Source organism: Eufriesea mexicana, unplaced genomic scaffold (assembly GCF_001483705.2).
Source record: "Eufriesea mexicana isolate 0111107269 unplaced genomic scaffold, ASM148370v2 scaffold13082, whole genome shotgun sequence".
Lineage (NCBI taxonomy): Eukaryota > Metazoa > Arthropoda > Insecta > Hymenoptera > Apidae > Eufriesea > Eufriesea mexicana.
Window position 1 is genome coordinate 127,927 of NW_016920609.1, and position 19,194 is coordinate 147,120.

The 19,194-nt window shown below is 39.6% G+C and overlaps 1 protein-coding gene and 1 long non-coding RNA gene across 5 annotated transcripts in view; both read right to left on the bottom strand.

The window, feature by feature from the left end:
* Window positions 1–5,469: 5,469 nt before the first annotated feature.
* Window positions 5,470–5,776, bottom strand: LOC108553772 (uncharacterized). Its single transcript, XR_001890659.1, has 3 exons — window positions 5,722–5,776; window positions 5,560–5,659; window positions 5,470–5,493 (listed from the first exon to the last, which is right to left on the bottom strand). It is a non-coding gene; the product is annotated as an uncharacterized LOC108553772 (long non-coding RNA).
* A 2,047-nt stretch (window positions 5,777–7,823) lies between these two features.
* The window catches only part of smash (smallish), a 94,723-nt gene continuing 83,352 nt past the window's right edge, over window positions 7,824–19,194 (bottom strand). For 3 of the 4 annotated variants that reach the window (XM_017908806.1, XM_017908805.1, XM_017908804.1), the window contains 11 exons: window positions 16,249–16,551; window positions 15,417–15,644; window positions 13,991–14,352; window positions 12,848–13,217; window positions 11,535–11,591; window positions 10,964–11,286; window positions 10,244–10,484; window positions 9,801–10,003; window positions 9,534–9,706; window positions 9,148–9,312; window positions 7,824–8,805 (listed from right to left, as the gene is read on the bottom strand). In XM_017908806.1, the coding sequence (XP_017764295.1) occupies window positions 8,783–8,805; window positions 9,148–9,312; window positions 9,534–9,706; window positions 9,801–10,003; window positions 10,244–10,484; window positions 10,964–11,286; window positions 11,535–11,591; window positions 12,848–13,217; window positions 13,991–14,352; window positions 15,417–15,644; window positions 16,249–16,551 (2,448 nt within the window). In that variant the 3' untranslated portion in view covers window positions 7,824–8,782. The remainder of the gene's footprint in view (window positions 8,806–9,147; window positions 9,313–9,533; window positions 9,707–9,800; window positions 10,004–10,243; window positions 10,485–10,963; window positions 11,287–11,534; window positions 11,592–12,847; window positions 13,218–13,990; window positions 14,353–15,416; window positions 15,645–16,248; window positions 16,552–19,194) is intronic. The other variant, XM_017908807.1, reaches the window with a different exon arrangement.

Below are 19,194 nucleotides of genomic sequence, written 5' to 3' on the forward strand. Positions count from 1 at the left end.
TGCGCCACTAGGGCGCATGTCGGGTCTCGATGCGTAGCCACCTCCACGTGGTGAGACCTGGTAATTGGAATTATTTTCCAAAGAGAAATCTTTGGAAAATAATTGCAAGCTGAGAGCTACGCACAAAGTATAAGATATTAACTATCTCTTGTAAATTTTCAATGTTCGCTTTGAACTTTGAAAATAGAGAATAGGCAATATCTGTTGAAATAGTATGTAAATTAAGCTGAATGAAGGAGAGCGTGACGAGTAAGGTAAGTAAGGTAAGTAAAATAATTAAAATTTCCTACGATGAGTAGACCACTTGTATTAGATATCGTAATTTACTCGTCACTGCCTGTGAGAGAAAGTTATGGCAAATTTTGCGATTTTATATCAGGAGAACATAACATGAAAGTTGGTCTATTACCGAGACACTTCCAGGAAATGACGTCATTTCCAAGAATTCGGCGAACAATATTTTGCAGCCTGTGCGAAAAAGTTTCGGCCAATTTGGCGATTTTGTATCAGGAGAACATAACATGACAGTTGGTCTATCACCGAGTCACTTCCAAGAAATGACGTCATTCCCAAGAATTCGGCGGACAATACTTTTGCAGTCTGTGCAAAAATGTTTCGGCCAAATTCGTGATTTTGTATCAGGAGAACATGACATGAAAGTTGGTCTATCACCGAGTCACTTCCAAGAAATTACGTCATTTCCAAGAATTCCGCGGGCAATACTTTTGTAGCCTGTGCGAAAAATTTTCGGCCAATTTGGCGATTTTGTATCAGGAGTATATAACATGAAAGGAGGTCTATCGCCGAGACAGTTCCGAGTACTGACATCATTTCCAAGAATTCCGAGGACAATTCTTTTGCAGCTTACGCGGACAATACTTTTGCCGTTTTTGGTCAATACTTTTCCCGCCACAGTGGACAATACTTTTGCCGCCAGGATGGACAATACTTTTGCCGCCACGGTGGACAATACTTTTACCGCTTTCGCGGTCAATACTTCTGCGGCCTCGGAAAAAACATTTTGACCGATTTCGCGATTTTGTATCAGGAGAACATAACACAAAAGTTGGTCTATCGCCGAGTCACTTCCGAGAAATGACGTCATTTCCAAGAATTCGGCGGATAATACTTTTGCAGCCTGTGCAAAAATGTTTCGGCCGAATTCGTGATTTTGTAACAGGAGAACATGACATGAAAGTTGGTCTATCACCGAGTCACTTCCAAGAAATTACGTCATTTCCAAGAATTTTGCGAGCAATACTTTTGCTGCCTGTGCGAAAAGGTTTCGGCCAATTTCGCGATTTTGTATCAGGATAACATAATATGAAAGGAGGTCGCTCGCCGACCAATTCCAAGATTTTACGTCATTTCCAAGAATTCTTTGGACAATTCTTTTTCTGCTTTGCAGTACATTTTAATTATTTTACCTACGTTATACTTACCTTATACTCACCTTACTTACTTACCTTCCCTTGTTACTTTCCTTACTTACCTTAATTCCTCTTCATTTAAATATTATTTAAGCAGATATTGCCCGCTCTCTATTTCCAGAGTTCAAAGAGAACATTGAAAATTTACAAGAGATAGTTAATATCTTAAACTTTGTGCGTAGCTCTTAGCTTGGAATTATTTTCCAAAGATTTCTCTTTGGAAAATAATTCCAATTACCAGGTCTCACCACGTGGAGGTGGCTACGCATCGAGACCCGACATGCGCCCTAGTGGCGCAGCCTACTGGTGCTGTCCGTATCGAAGGTAGCCTAATCTAACTTGGAGCGAATTAAATTAAAATGACTCTACTGACACTTTATTATATTTCGTGTCTTACAAAAGGGAGTTCGCGATTATTCGAAAGACCGACTAGCCTAGGCGATGTACTCCCGTGTACAGAGATAACTTCATACCTCGGCACCCTCCCGATCGGGCCTAGCTCAATTCCAGTCACTGTCGCACTCGCCAAGACTTACACGTGGACCAAGGATAGTCCCTGAACCAATGAAACTTCTAGTGTCAACGCGAGGGCCCTGCTGGGCGGTTGCCGGCCAAGACAGACACTTCGCATCCCAGCCACACGGGGTAGAACTTAATCATCCCTGTGGTCTAACCGTAGATGGTACTAGTCCGTCAGCCAGCATGTGCCCGAGCCCCAGTCGCGTACGACTGAGGCAGCGGACCGCCCCGTCGAGGTCAGAAGACGCACTGATCCGAGGGGGTCTCCCTGGAACCCGATGCATGACGAGATTGACAGTGACTGGGAATGAGTGTCGGAGACGAGTCGTGAGGATGACTTACGAAGCATGTACTTATCCAGTACACGAGAGCACGTCACGTAGGCTAGTCGGTACTTAAGAACAGTCGCGAATATCGCGAGAACAACTATGTTCTATTTGGTAAACGATAGGGAAAAGATGATATAGAATTTATAAATTTCGCTCCAAGTTAGGTAGCTTACCTTTGTATAGATAGCACGCACATGGAACTTAGCCTAGACATCTATCTTACGACTACTTAGGTCTACTTAAGTCTAAACGCACGCATCCCGCATTGTCCATTTGTGTCTCAAATGAAGTCATGAAAAAACTTGAGAATCTTGAGAAACCTAAAAGCTAAAACAGAATATATTATTGTTAATATAAACCTGAAAGAAAACGGATTAGTACGATAAAAGAAAACGAACGAATGGAAACCATGAAGGTTAACCAAATGGAAGGAGCAAGCCAACGATGAGACATAAAGAACCCATCGATGAGATATAAACGTCCCGAAGAAGACCCATAAGAAAACCAACGACTAAAAGTTCGAATATTATTCGAAATATTCGAATTACCATACAAAAATAAAATCTGAAAAGTAAAAAATATTTAAAACCTGGAAGAAAAATTAAAATCTGAAATGAAATGTATTAGTAAGAGGAAAGAAAAGAATAAGCGGAATGAACAACCCAACGATGAGACATAAACAAACCAACGACGAAACATTCGAATATTATAAGAAATATTCGAATTGTAAAACGAAAATAAGTAAAAAGGAATAAATAACATCTGAAAAGAAAAAAAATAATTAATATCTGAAAACAAAATAAAAATTATTAGTAAATTGTTTAATGGGGTGGGGTGAGGGTGGGGGGGCCAGCCCCAACCTCATTTCGAATCCCAACCCCTCGCGCACAACGAAAATTTTGATATTACACTTCCGAAGTCGAAGGAACAAATGAGTTCTGTTACGTCGCGTCGCTCCTTATATAGCCGCCGATCGGCCGAGTCCCCCTCCACGACTAAAAATTTTCGAACTTTACTGATTCCACTAATTATTATTTTTCCGCTACAGGAGCCAATAATTTATTAATTTTTTTATTGTTATTATAAATATATGTTCTAAACAATTTGTTATTAACAATAGGTATAATAATTTATAAACTTTTTGCAAATTATCGCTACATTTTAACATAAATTCGCTATTAACTTAGGTACTAGCCAGTAATTTATTAATTTTTTCACTTTTGTTACAAATTTACTTTGCGGACAATTGGTTAATAACAATATCAATTTGTTATTAACATTAGGTGTAATAATTTATAAACTTTTTGAAAATTATTTGTACATTTTTATATAAGTTCTTTATAAGTTTAAGTAATAGTCAATAATTTATTAATTTTTTACTCTTATTATAAATTTTATATTGCGAACAATTTGTTACGGTCGAATTTGTTATTAATTTGTCATTAAGTACACTCGGCGGTTTTCTTTTAAACTTATAAAACAACGATGAACCTCCTAATCTTTATACCCTTTCCATAATATTTCGTTTTATCCAAAAATCGTGCGTTTTTAGAAAGCCCGTCTGTTTGCACCAATTCTTAAACTCTCAGATGGTATATTCTCCTCCATTATCGTATCGAAGTCTGTGTGGTGTTCCACTTTGCTTCTGCTCCTACAACATACTTTTACACTCTCTGTAGTACTTCAGTATTTGATTCCATAAGATATATCATCACAAAATGAATAAAATCTATGATTGTCATCACATACCTATCTCTGTCCCATGTCTCTGGCTCTACTGGCTCACATATATCAAAATGTTATTATATTATTTTTAGAAACCTTTTCGCCCTTCTCCTTGTCTCTACAAATGGAGGCTTCGAATGCTTTGCTTGCACACATATCCTGCATTCCCCAATTCTTGACTTTAATTCTCTTTTTGTTAATTTCGTTCCCAATGCTTTCTTAGACAACTCTCTCATATTTTCAATACCTAGGTGACTCAATTTTCTGTGCCACTCTATCAGCTTCTTGTTGCTCTCCGCCAGTAATGCTCTAAGCTGTATTTTTTTCTTTTAACTCTTCCACACTGTAAAGTCCATTATTATATTTCTTCCCTATTAATATTTTTTCTTCTTTCTTATAAACTATTACTTCATTTTCCTTGAACATTATCTCACCATCATTCCCAGTTATCAGATCTACTGACAATAAATTCTATTTGAACACACAAATATTATTTCTTTGCACTAATCCAATTTCCATTCCTATTTCTTTCTATTCTTTAAAATATTCTACTTTGCTAACCACATTGTGCTGTTCCATTGCTCTCTGTCAAGAAACATACTTTCTGTTTTTATCTTTATCTCCTTTTTTTCTTTCATGTTTTTAAAATAACAATCCCAATGATTTTTTCCAAATTAGGATACTTACATGTCCCACATGGAGGGTACATTTCTTAAGCCTCTTCTTTTCATCCTGATCCTAAAAATTTTTTGAAATTTAATCCCAATCTTCCACAACTAAAACATTTTATTTCTTTGTTACCTTCACTGTCGTTCCAACATGCACATGCAAGATGTTTAGTTGAGTTACATTTGAAACATTCTTTTTCTTAAGCTTTAAAGACCCCATGTTCATTTTGATCTGCTTTTCCCCTCATCTCATCAGCAATCAATCAAGCAGTGAAATAATCTATTATCTTTTCTTCTTTCTGCATTAACTCTCATACACTAGCAAATAGACGATACCTGCTCAGAAACATAAATAAGATTTTAGTTACAAGCATTGTTTCTTCTATCTTACTTCGGAATGTATGCAATTTGAAAACTTACCCTTCAGATATGCAACGTGGGTTAAAATATCATGTTCACTTTTATATTTATACATGAAAAATTCCTATGTATGAAAACATCTTTGCTGTTCTGTATCCGGCTCATAGATATTGCTTAATTTTACTCACACCTTATGATTCGATGTACAAATTGTTGCATGAATTAATAATTCTTCGCCTATGACAAAAATTATTAGATTTTCAACTTTCTGTTTGTACTTTCTTACATTTTTAGTTCTTTCATTATATATCTATACAAACCTTGAGACCGCAGCATAAAGCCTACTCTAAATTTCCAAAAATGATATCCATCTTTATCCTTTTATCTGTTGACATTTCCAATTTCCATCTTGAATTTTCTTTTCCACGCTAAAGCATGTGGCCTGTGTTCTGAGTCCATAACCTGCTGATTTATTTTTTTTTCTTAGTACATGCACACCCTACACACATTCCTCCTTGTATTACGCACCTGAGGTCTTCTTTTATTTTCATTGCTGCTACAATCTCTTGTTATTCCTACCAGCTACAGATTTATTTTCCACTCGCAGTTGCAAATATGCATCATACGCCTTCAAATAATAATTAATAACAAACTTTAAATAATTATTAATAACAGCATCAGGTTACTTACGTAAAGTGCTTAAGAATGCTGCATACAGTTCCAGCTTTGCAATAAACTACAAAAGTTCACGAATTAATTACAGGAGCTTGGTAATTTGTCAATTGTCAACTGCCGAATTGATATATTAAAATGTATTAGCTGCAGATAAACAAAGTAGGTAACTAATTCCAAGCGTCTTCGATCAGCGCCATTTTGAACTCGAAACTCGAGAAAGTAACAGTAACACAGAATGAGCGAGGAGGTATCCGACAACCTCTGTTAATTTCCCTTTGAAGCCTACAGGCGGCGCTCTGATCGTCAAAAGCTTCGAGTCAAAAATCACAGATGGCATGGATCGCAGTTCTTTCTTATTGGCTATCTCAACGCCAATCAACGATTTGCACTGGCCTTAGGAAAGGGTAGAAATAATGGTTCACCAATACAATTGACTTGAAAGGAAAATTAACAAATTATTCAATTTTTGTGATCAATTTGTGAACTTTTATAAATGCATCGTAAAGGGGCAGCCTTAAAGAATTTTCCAATATCACTTTAGATATAAATTTCGTCCTGATTAATAAATTATTACTAATTATTGCACGGAGTGTTTGAATTAATGCCGTACATACTAATAGTTGTTCATTAATACCTATCTCCTATGCCATTAATTTGTCACATTCATGCACTCATTATAAAAACAATATCCATAGCAATATTCCCATATAACTTTTGTTCATATTTTATTACTGTTTTGTTCATAATTAAATATTATGACCGACAATCATGGCCGTCGTTGTTATCAAATCATCTACGCCTTCAAATAATTATTAATAACTAACTAAGTAGCCACAAATTATTACCGTAAATTGCATGAGAATGTTGCCCAAAGCCCTAGCTTTACGATGCAGCTATAAAAGTTCATAAATTAATCATAGAAACTTGATAATTTGTGATTTTTCAGTGTCGCGTCGTTTCTATCCTTTTCTAGCCGCTTTCTGTCCTTGTCTATCACGTGACTACATCTTCGACGACCTCCTTGCCTATTCTGTGTTCCTGTTACTTTTCCGATCTTCAGGTCTAAAATCATAGATGGCATTGATCGCAGGCGGTAAAATTTTTATTTAAACTAGTTACCTCCTCTGATTATGTGCTCCTAATACATCCTAATAAATCAATTCGACAGTAGAAAATTAATAAATTTCCAAGTTTCTGTAATTAATTCATGAACATTTATATCTGCAAAGCAAAGTTGGAATTATAGACTACATACTTATACAATTTATGTTCATAATTTGATGCTAGTTGGAATTTATTTGAAACAAAAGATTTTGTCCTCGTGGTTTTCTCTTGGATTTTAAATATTGATTGAAATGATGCTGTCATTTTAAAAAATGATGTAAAAAGGTTACTGGAAACTACATTTGGCAGCCTACAGAGTCTAAAAATTCCCTAAAGTGAACAGCATGATTTTTATTACGTTCGCGAACATATTTATGATATACAAATTTATGAAGGAAGATTCAAGGAACTGGATAACAGTTTTATTTTTAGCACACGCTGATTTATTTACAGGTCCTTATAAATAAAAAGATAATCCACCATACTCACACTTTCACCTACAGTTCGCTATTTCTTTTCCATTTACGAGCCTAATTCTTTTTATTGCCATTAGGAAGAGTTTAGTTTCTCTTCACTCCTATTGCAAGAAACACTTGCGACCTAGAAACTTGAAAGGATTTTCAATAAAATCTACGCCAAGTAGCATCCGATTCGAAACTGTATCTCAGCAAGCTTAGACGTTCGACGACCTCGTACCTTTTACTCTTCGACGTCATCAGACTCTCTCTCTTCATCTGCTTAGCAAGATTCTACGTTCGCTCTTTTGTACGCATCGGAGCTGCTAAATATATCCTGAGGATCATCGAATCGTTTCGCCTCGCGAAAAGAGCGAGGTCCACGGGATCTGCGTGTCTTTTATTCCTTATAATCGGGCGGTTGAACCACCGTGTAATTAATTCAGAGCTCTGCGAACAGGATGCCCGGGCGACAGGAAATCGAGGCGATAGATAATCAACTTCACGATCGCTATAATAAACATTTATTCTCGATAATATAAAATTACATGTTTGCAATAACACGAGACACATATCATACAATATTTCACAATAGCAAGTATGCATGGTCCGATGCGATATGACGACTGTCGACGATCGTGGTCGATCACGAGGGCAACGAATGTCAACGTCGCCGAGTCGCGACGCATCGTGTATTTTCTGTTTCGACACAGTGAAGGGAAGGAAAGAACACAAAACTCGAGCCTTGAAATTGCATCTCGTTATGCAGCTACCGTAATAATCAACTAGAGTCTAAACGATCGCTCGTGGAAGATAGAGAAGTTATTTGATTCGATTGAAATCAACTACTGATTCGTAAGTATTTAGAAAAATGAAAGAAAGAAGAAAAATTGAAGAAAACTAAGAGAAAAAAGGAGAAGGGTAAAAGAGAGAATAGAAGTTAAAGAATAAAGGAATAGAAAAGGGGTAGAAGATTTTGTTATTATAGCCGTCACACATCAGAGGGGACTTCTCTCATAAATACCACGGGGTAACTATATTACAAAAATATACATGTGAATCGATCGTCGATATTTTGCTAAATTCACGCAAAATCGACGCATTTTTCTCAATGGTCGACGGAAACAGCTGCCTCTTTGCGATTTCTCATTGGATTCTTTTTCCCTATTATTACGCTAATTACATAAATACACGTTTATTTACATGTTGCTCTCTGTACGTCCTACGGTTAGTCGATTGAAAAGAAATTGGCGTTACTTGAAAAGAAAATCTTGTTGCCATCTTTAAATTAAAGCGCACGAAGGAATACCATACGCGGAACGAGGACCCATGTCCATTGCTTCTCGTACGTACCGTCTGTCGGAGTTTTATATACAGAAAAGAATATAAATTCGTTGGTGTCACTGTCGCGTGTCACTGGTAGCTAAGTGGTCAACTATAACTTATAAAATATAGCCGAATGATGCTATATTCAAGTTAGTCAATGTGGTCCCATTAGCCACTCATCCGTTTCGGTTTCACACGCAACTGAACTTGACACCTGAAACATTACAATTTTAATTATAGCATTGAGAAAGAGAAAAATTGATATACTAGTTACCATAGTGATACATCACAGTTTAAAAAATAGATTTACACTATGCAAATTTTATACGTATCTGTTGTCTATGATTAAAATTGATCAATGAGTCATTGCAAAATAAAAATATTAATATCTTTGGTAATACTTTCATCGAGTTATAATTTTTATCTGAAGTTCAAATTCTACAGCTATTTATACATTTATGCGTTTTAACGAGGAAGAAAAGTTGTTGACTGAGGATCATTGACGTTCGTCTAATTTTAATCATAGATATAAATAGTGAAAGCTAAATGCGGATACCATCGTCACTGGAGTAGCAGTTATGGCAGTGAAGCTTTTGATTCCTAACGCGCACGTCTGTTCCCATTAATCCATCACCGAGTCGAACGTGACACACGCAGCACTTGAAACATTCCATGTGATAGAACAGTCGCAGACTTTCGATGATCATCGCTGCGCCTCGACCTGATGATTCAAAATTAGATTCAGAATTTGCACGAATTACCAAATGTATATTATCACAGAGAATAGTACAGAAAACGCTAACTTTAATCAAACATTCAAATTCTACTTTCATAAATCAAACTTTTACCTAGAATCCACACAAATAATTTGATCATCGCTAAAGAAAATTTGTAATAATTCCTTCAAAATGTTATTTTTCTTCAGTCTTTGGTTTCTCATACCTAACTCATCTCCACAATGCGAGCACTTCTTCTTCCCACTAACACTTAACATTTTCTCTTGATTCTCCTGATTTATCGGCGGTGGTTGCTGAGGTTTCTGTGGCTGCAGAACATGTTGCTGAGGTTGATGCTGCAGGGCAGATAGGTGTTCCTGACTCGTACTATGCTCTAATCTAAAAAATAAAGACAATAAACGAAGCGGATGATTTTTGAAGATCAATAGAAATCGACGATAAATTTATCAGAGATACTTTTCTAAATATTTACCTCCTTCTCGGTGGCAGAGGTTTTTCCTGCGCTCTGTTCTGCACTCTTTGCGTCAGAGTCTGTATGATAGAGTCAGGCAATGGTTTACTATCTGTCCTCGTAGGAGTCGTAGCATAAGGAACCGAGGTTCCCGTTACGTGCATTTGTGATTTCCGGGCTGGTGATCGTTGATTCTTTTCGCTAATCCTTCTTTGCTCCGCTTCCTGTACGTGATACAAAAATGTTAGTGAAACTCGCTATTTTCTACGATATTCCTACTTTTCCTTAATGTTATTACGATATCGCGAAAACGATCTCCAGTCGCTACTATGCTAATCTTTTTAGATATCAGTTGCTGATACGCGCAAGCATTAAGTTTCTCCACGTTTCCTTTTTATTTACCACTCTTCGAGTTTCTTTTCTAAAACATTTCGATTATTTTCACGAAATTCCAAGATATTTACCTGAATGAGCCAATGCTGATAGTTCAGATCGTGAGCACCTCGTGGCACGTCGCTCTTCCTCCGTTGGACCCATTGGTCGCTCTGAACGATTCGTGGCCGAGGAACTGCGCTGAGAGCTTGCAACGTTTGCCTGCTCATTTGTTGACCAGCATGAGTCGATAGCGTCGTAACCGATGCACTGTGTCGCAGAGAAGCGTCCACTTGCTGAGGGATCGAATCCGCCGATGGAATCCTGCTGCTCCTGTTCATTTCAAAGAATTAAACGATTAGCATTTCACTGGAACCTTCTATCGTTGGTACATAAATTTATTTTACATATTATTTCGACATCGAATTTCTTTTTCACTGCAACACCGTATATTTATTTATTACGAAAATAAATTGCACTCAAGCGACGTCAACTGTTCAAGGATTGCGAATGCTCGCTTTGTAATCCCAGATTGCGAGCGATGCGTCGCCCAGACAGAGAATGTTACATCAGACCCAGCAAAGCGGAAAGTTTCAGCAACGCCACTAATTTGCATTTTCCTGCATTGGCTACGTTCTGTTTAAATGCTGACATAACTATGTCCTAGGATTGCTAGGACTCAAAGCACTGTTTCGTGTAACATTCCTGTCAGTAAATTTATCAGAGTGCAATTTTAATCATTTTCTTTGGTGCATATTGTACAATAGGTTAAAATTGAAGTGAAGATTGAATAAATATGGAACGACATTCACCTAATGGTGACATCTCTTTGTCTCTGTTCGATCAAACGCAACGGTTTAGCTGGCGGTATAGGAGGTGGCGGAGGTCTTCTTCTTTGCACGTCCTGAAGCTGAAGATTCGGCATCGACGATCTGTAATTCACTGGTGGTTGGCTCTTGAATTGCTGTATGTTGTTCGCAGAGCTGTGTGCAACGTCCTGCAAGGATTTCCATTGCTCCTGCAATTGTTCTGCCAATTTAAGTTGCTTCTGTTCGCGATACGCCAAATTGTTTCGTTGACGCTTCAGTTCCTCCTGTTCTAACTGCAGCAATTCTCTTTCCACTCTCAGGACTTCCTGCTCGAAGATAAAAAGAAAAAGAATCGGTCAATCACGATTAATCGTTATTTACCTGTTTTATTTATCTGAATTTTCATTTTCAAGACGTGGAAGATTTGAAATAATTGATTTCTCTCTTTTTATATATATATATATATACGAAGCTCGGAAAATAGAATTTAAAATCTTGCTAGGTTGCCTCGTTTTTGTTAGAAGCAAGCATCGAAAGAAACTGGCAAAAGTTACGAAAGGTACTGTTCCCTTACCCCGGAAGCAAACTCGTCTTCTTCGTCGTTCAAACCAGCACCAACCAACGCCGTGTTCTGCGAATAATTATCAACGATACTCCCGTTAACGTTTACAGTGCGATATACTTAATTTACAGCATGCAGTTTTGAGAGGATAGTTAGCCTTTCCTATCTGGTGAAAACTGTCGTTTCTCAACGATCTTCTTAAAAATAAGGAAAAAGTAGGTTTATTTCACGAATGGACACGATTTGAGTATCGAGTACGTATTTCCACGCATTCTGTAACCACTTCCCGTGCCATTTAGCTCGACGAGCTCCGGGCCCAAACTGTAGGCGTCAACGCGTGGTACACAAACCAGACTGGCGCTCGAAACCAGTCGAAATACGAGTCGAAATGTAAACACGCGTGATATAGTCAGTTTTACGCGACGCTACTGTTGTGGAAATAAACTCTAATTCTTTTTCCTTAATATTTAATAACTTTCCTTAATATTCATAAATATTATAAATATAAATATTATAAATATTATAAACGTATTTTATTTTATAACAGATGACAGTTTCGAAACTATATTTAGAAAAATGTTCCGTCCACGAGTCTGGCTCGTGATATTCACGTTTGGGCCAAAATCTTTGTCACGAGTCAGACTCGTGAAAATACAGGAAGTGGTTAATTATGAAACATTAACCCTTTGCACTCGAGAGATGCCTCTAGGTCACCATTTGATAAAATTTCGAAGCTCGATATTAATTAATGTATCAAATTTAAAATAATGTAACAGGTATCGAAATTGAATAAATTTATGTGCTAATTATTATACGATTTCTTATTTACTGCTCAAAAGATATCATCAGCCTTATGGACGAAAATTGTTCAACTCGTACCCCTCTGTAGCCAAAACATCGTCGAGCGCAAAGGGTTAAATCATCAATCGTTCCTGACAACAAAGCCCAAAATATTTTACGAAATCGTCAAGTTCAAACGTGGAACCATTTCCATATAACTGGTGTAACTTAATATCACGTGATATCATTAAGAAAGCTTTATCGGTGTGGGGAAAAATATGTACGACCACCAAAAAATTCTCTCGAAGTCATATATCTCGAGATTACTTCCAGGACATTATACAGAACACAGAAATACAAACTCTCTCTGCCTTCGAGACTCAGACTACCTCGTACTGTGAACCAAACTCTACGTCTCACTCAACACTGTTCCAAAGCATCCGCACCCACACGACAAAACCCAACGAGAACAAAAATTGAAAAAAAAAACAAAAAAAAACAAAAAAGAAAAACGAAAAACTGGAAGGAGAACTGAAGATACATACCTCTTGCTCTCGAATCTGACTCTCCATGGCCCTAATACGTTTTTCCTCGATGCGTCGGGCATCAGCCACCCTCCTCTCCTCCTCGATCTCATTTTGAATCCTGAGCTGTTCAGCCTGGGCTCTCAGCTCTTCCTCCTGCCTCTTCTCTTCGGCACGCTTCGCTTCCGCCTCAGCTCGCGCCGCTTCCTGCTGCCTCGCCGACTCCTCCTGCTGTTTCCTCATCTCCTCCTGCTTTCGTATGTTGTCCTCGTTCTTGCGCAGGGTCTCTTCCTGTCGTCGCAGGGCCGCTTCCTGCGCCCGCTCTCTCTCCAGCTGCATCTTCTCCTCTTCCAACTCGCGCAGCTTGTGCGCCAATTTCTCGCCCAAGTCACTGTGTCGTCATGAATTTCTCGATTACTCGACTTAACGGGTTTTCCGGCTCGCCGATTTTTCTACGTGTAGGAGAGATTATAGGGTTCGAGAAGGCAGAGACGGTCGGACAGAGTAACGAGCGATAGCAGATAGTAAAGCGGCAGGAAAGGACCATCAGTTCAAGGTAAAAGTGTTTACTTTATTCATCACCCTTTTGTACATTGATCCCGAGATACAAATTCTTCGTAGTTTCGTTATGTACATACACAAGACACGCTTAGAGATATCGGTTCGGTGTAGCGATCATCGAAGACACCAGTTCGCGAGCTTGAATTTAGATAGACGTGTCTAAAATTTAGGAAGAACTCGATTTTACAGAGATAATCTTTACCTTGGGATAATCAACGAGAAATAAATAACGAATAAGTAGCGAGCTGTGCTGCGCGATAATGGCGTCTTCGTTTTCACTGGCATGCTACCGGCGACAAGAAATTACAAGAATCTTCGTGCAAACATCCAGGAGAAACGTTAAAGAGAACCTCAAGCACGCGTTACCTCGGTGAAACTCAAAAGAAACGAGAAAGTAAGAATCATCTACCTAGAGCTAGAAAGCCGGCGAAATTCGGAAACGTGTGTCACGTTACACCTAATCCCGCGAGACGTTCGAAGAAGAAGAAGTAGAAGAAGAAGAAGAAGAAGAAATGTACAATTCGTCCACAGAGAAGCGACATCGTGCCTAGCCGATGATTACAATATACCAACATCATACATATTGCCGCGGGGAATTCCTACCTGTTCATCTCACGATTGTTGTCGTACCGCCACTGCTCCTCTTTCTCGAGGACCTCGATGATCTCCCTTTCTTTCTTCGTGATTTCGTCTTCTTCCGAAGATGTCACGCTCGCGCCGAACGGTTCGCTGCTTTGGCGACTGTGCTGGGACATGTCAGGGCTAACTGGCTGCTTGGTCCAATCTTCAGCGTGGCCCAGTTCCACGCCGGAGTCTCTCTCGTGGCTGGAGTCCTGTTCGTAATTGCTGTCAGTGTCGTACGAACGACGATGAAGCTGCTCGATGCGTCTCTCCTCAGCCAGGATCGCCGCCATGTCTGGAGGCTTCGTCAGAGTTAGCTCCCGTTCCAACTCGTCATCGTTCACCTGGAAACCGAACAGAATTGCTCAAAATATCGAAAAAAGTACGCACTCTCCAAGCATAAACGTATCTATCTCGACTATACGATTTTACGTGTAAGTTTCTTCTAGGTGGTTACGAAATGTTACGTTATTCATCGAGATAGTCTGCTCTGTAATTGTTACGTCATTTTGACAGAACAATGTAACATCTTCCCTTGATATTTCTTGCTTTATCCCTGTGAATCGAAACGTTGCACCGTCGTCTCGTCGGTTTCTCATATCGGAATCTTTGCTTTAATTAATCCTTTGCGAACGAGCGCCGCATATTTGCGTTTGACGGAAACAACTGATAGGACCGAGGGACTCACAAATGTGTCCCACGTAAACGCGTTGCTATGGCCCTAGGACCGCACGTCCTAAATTAAATGGTGGACTGTTCTACGTCCTTATTGCCAACGTCCCTATGAACGAAAATCGCGTTTAAGTAGAAACTTAATGACTGAATCTTGGCAGCGGCTAGGCCTCACGGTACGGTTTACTCAAAACTGCTCCGTCCGCAAAGGGTTACGAGAGCTGAAATATTTATCCCGGGATCTAAAAGGTGGCTTCGAAAATTTGTTGGCGAAGTTGAAACAAGGACGATATTTCATCGAGCAGAAAAATATCGAAGCTATCGAGAGGACTCGGTCACAGGAACTTCACGCTTCTGGTGTATCGCGGTCAACGAACGCGCATGCGAATTTCATCAGGCTACACTGACGTGCATAATTGCGATTGTGAGTTACGTAAATCCATTCACGTGCTCCAATTAATATCATTAAACGATGTTACGCCTGCGATACGATCTTTCGCAACGTTAAACGCGGGTGCGCCAACCGCCGCGGAACACCAACAGCTTCCGGAAACAAGTGAAAGCCATCGAGGGAGGTGGAGAGCCGTGAGAAGAAACGAAAGTACGAGCGGGATGGTGCCGTGGAAAAATTTCGTGTCTCGTACGCGCTTTTTCGTGCTGAATATTTCAATACGTCCGACAACGAGGAAATCGAGAACAATTCGATGCAATGGCATTAGAAACAACGATCGCGTACCCCTTCGATTCCGAGGAAATCGGAGCGCCTCGTGCGTAGTTCCTTCTTTATTCTCCGGGTAGAATTCAATCTCTTCAGCGGTTCAACTGGGAGACTCTCCTCGTCGCTGATATCCACTGGAGGCGGCGGTGGTTTCTCCTTTGGAGGCTCTCCGCTGGTCGGGGGCCCCAGAGGAAACGCCAGACCGGCCACTATCTCCTCGTCGCTGGATAGATTCAGCGGCAAAATCTGTGAAAATAAAAACAAAATCGAAATGAAGAACATACGCTATACATGATCCAAGATATAAAGTTCTGTGGAAAGAAAACAAAATAAAAATTGTCTCGTTGAAGTGACAGCGACGGTGCTAGAAAATGACTAATCACCTAACATGTACGCGTACAGAGTGATTCGCTCGCTAGTTTCAGGTGTTCAGGTTTGCCAATCTAACGAGAGAATCGTCCTGTATACCTTACATGCAAGGAGAAAAAAGCAAACGAGTATTTATACAGAACTGCTTGATTTTATACAGAAACTGTGCACACAAACGCACGTACCCGTAACCCATCAGACGTCGCAAGTAAAAGTGCATCACAATAGAACAAACCATAGTTAGAGCTACTTTCTCATCGGCTATGCTACAAACTCGCGGAACAATCGTTTCGTTACCAATACCACTGACTCGGAAGAAACAAAAATAGGAAAAAAAAAAGGAAAAGAAAGCTAACGCAATGGAAGAATAAGAACCATTCTATGCAAATGCCTAATATAGCAGCAAACTTGCAATCCATCTCCCAATCGCGATCCGATTCGGATGAGCGAAACGAGGGTAGTAAGCGCCATATCCCCTTACCTGTTTCGAGATCGGCGATATGGGGCTGAGCAGGCTCATCGTGTCCACCATGGCGATTTCCTGCTTGCCGAAGGTCAAGGTCGTCGGTCTTTCAGGCGCAGGGACGTTCGCGGGCTCGGTCTCAGGTGCATCGTGCGCGTCGATCGACTCCTCGATCGACTTTCGTGCCGGTGGCTCGTACGGCTCGATCTTTCCGTTCATCGCCGCTTCCTTTTCCTCGTGCTCTTCGTGTTCGACTGGCGGGCTCGGCTGGCAAATCGCCGCTGCCTCCTCGTCGTCCGCTTTCTCGATAACGATCGGTTCCTGAAGAGACGCGCTCTGCGTTATTGCTTCTGCCGTACGGAACTGGGCTTACGGCTAGCACCGCCACGAATTTTGCAACGCCACATTCTATGCAAATCGACACCGTCGTGCTACGCCCGCGGACCAGGGTTTCTCAAACTTTCGCCAACCGATTCCGCGCGACCCTTTTACCGATATCGGCCCGTTTCTCGCACGCCTAACGAACTCGCGCCGCGAGTGATCGATGATCGCGCCAATTCCGCGCCCATTTTTCCGCGCTTTCTTTTCCCGGTGTTTCACGAGCCGTGGAGAGACACGCGATAGAGTCCGTTCATATTTTGAAGCTTCTGAGAATATTTCGTTAACTTTGCGATTGCAGTTCTACCTATTTTATCGTTATATGTAAATATGTAATTATGATAGCTGAGTAAGTAAATACGGTGATGGGGTTTATTTTTTTTTTTTTTTATTTCATGTGTATGTTTTTTCCAACGAGGGACGTTTAATTAAGAATCATTTGCTGAGAGAATAAAGCTTGAGAAACACTGGATTTCGAGCAACAACTTGAGAAGCAACTGCAGTTTCGGATGGAAGATTATTTTGCATTCTACGGGTCTCGTTTTGCTTGTCTATTGTTGTTTTTCGTGTACGATAGACACCGATGCACCAGCGTTCATGCATGACTATCGTGTGCTTTTAGCCTCATCAAATCCGTGCAATAGATGAACACTCGAGACGAAAGGTTAATCTGTGTGAATTAACAATTAAGAGGAAAGAAGAGACTAGTGAACTTGTACACATCAAACGACGATATCGATTTAAAACAAAGCAGATCTTGCAAACTCGTTTTCAAAACGTTATTTATAATGGCGAATGAAAGAAAATAAGGCGAATGAAAAATGTGCCTCTAGAAAATGGGGACACTGGTACTCCGATAATTACTATTAATCGCGAAGAGTTCTGTAGTCGATCGAAAACGTGTTTAGTCACATGAGTACATGCACCAACGACAAGAAGCGATTGTTCTGCATGCAGTTTACGATTTCGTAAGTTCTCGTGCAAATATGATGTCACGTGTTATTGTCGCCGACTGACGAAGTGCGAGCAAACAAAGATAAGACCTTTCGGCAATAATGATAACGTTTATCTGAATCTAATTGCAAAGGTAGGGACGTGACTATGCTTGCTGATGCCTATGTTCTTTGTTCTAAAATTCAATGCAAATTAGCATTTGCATTTGCATCGTATAATAACGGAAGTGAAATAATTGGAAGCTGATACCTTTTGAATTTACAAGAAAATCAAGGAAATTTTTCCCTCTAATTGTCTCTGTATAATAATTTCTGCTAATTTTTCAAAAAATAATTCGACTCGGGGGAAATAAAGAATTGTCGTGAGATATTTCGAAAGTAGACGAGATCTCTGAACTGAGAAGTTTGAAGTAGACTCGATGAAACGTCGAATCGATCATATTCACCGTATCATGATTTCTAAAACGAAATTTCCGATTGAAAGTACGCAGTCTTTCATTGAAGACTTTGAAGTTGAGTAAAAATACAAGATCCCGATGTTTAATAGCTCGGTTATCGTTAGTTAATCGCGATTAATCATGATACATCCAAGAAACTTCCACGAAATGGAAGTGTTAATTTCGAATTGCCCGCAATCAATCATACTAATTCCACTTGTCTTCTTTCCCGCAAAACAGAACAATAAATTTTTCAATATAAACGCAATCAAGGTTTTCGTGACTGAACTTTATTAATCGAGGCTCGAAGAGAAAGCGAAGATTAAAAATTATCCGGCCGGTTTTCGCTGAAATGGAAGTTGCAATAAAGATACCATACCGAGAAACTACGGATTTACGAGTATTCGAAACGGTGCCGGGGAGATAATTATTTCAAAGTGCAAAGATCGACGAGTTTACGTTAAACGGGAAAATTTAACGCTTAGGTCACCGAGGAATATCCTTTATAACTTCGAAAGCTGATCAGAACGAGTGCTGCCGGCGCTCAATTGCTTTCACGATGATTTCATGACGATTTCACGATGACCTGGAACTTTATCCAACTTGTCAAAATAGAAACAACAAGTTGTGCAGAAAGTTTATGTCGCGTAGAAAACTTTGATTCATCTCGATAACTAATGTACGATAAATAATAACCAGCCTAACGTAATCAAGTGATCTGTCATAATCAATTCTACGTGACGCACGAAGTATCTGATTTATCTACGTAACGTTGCAAGAAAAATCTGATTTAGGTAAACCTCTTCTAAAGAGGAAGGAAAACTGTGTTGATACTCAAACGGAGATTAAGAGGGAACTAAGAGAAGATTGATAAAATCAATTAAGCTGGAGCCATGCAGATAGTCTCGGGTCGATAGCAGATAGTAAAACTAGCGATAAGCGGGATAACTAAGTAGTATATCCAATCGTGGGGAGAAAAATAAAACACATGATCGTGGGGTTTATCGCTAGCTTGAACAATCGAAAGCGCCGTCTTACCTCTTTACAGTAGCGGAGCTTAGATTTAGGACACTTGCTTGAAATTGCACGACGATGATCGTTGACGATGCTCTACGGCAGGCAAGCTAGGTAAAAGACGGAAGGATCTTCTACCATCGATAAAATTACTCTTCTTGACCGTGTCGGTGGATAAAATA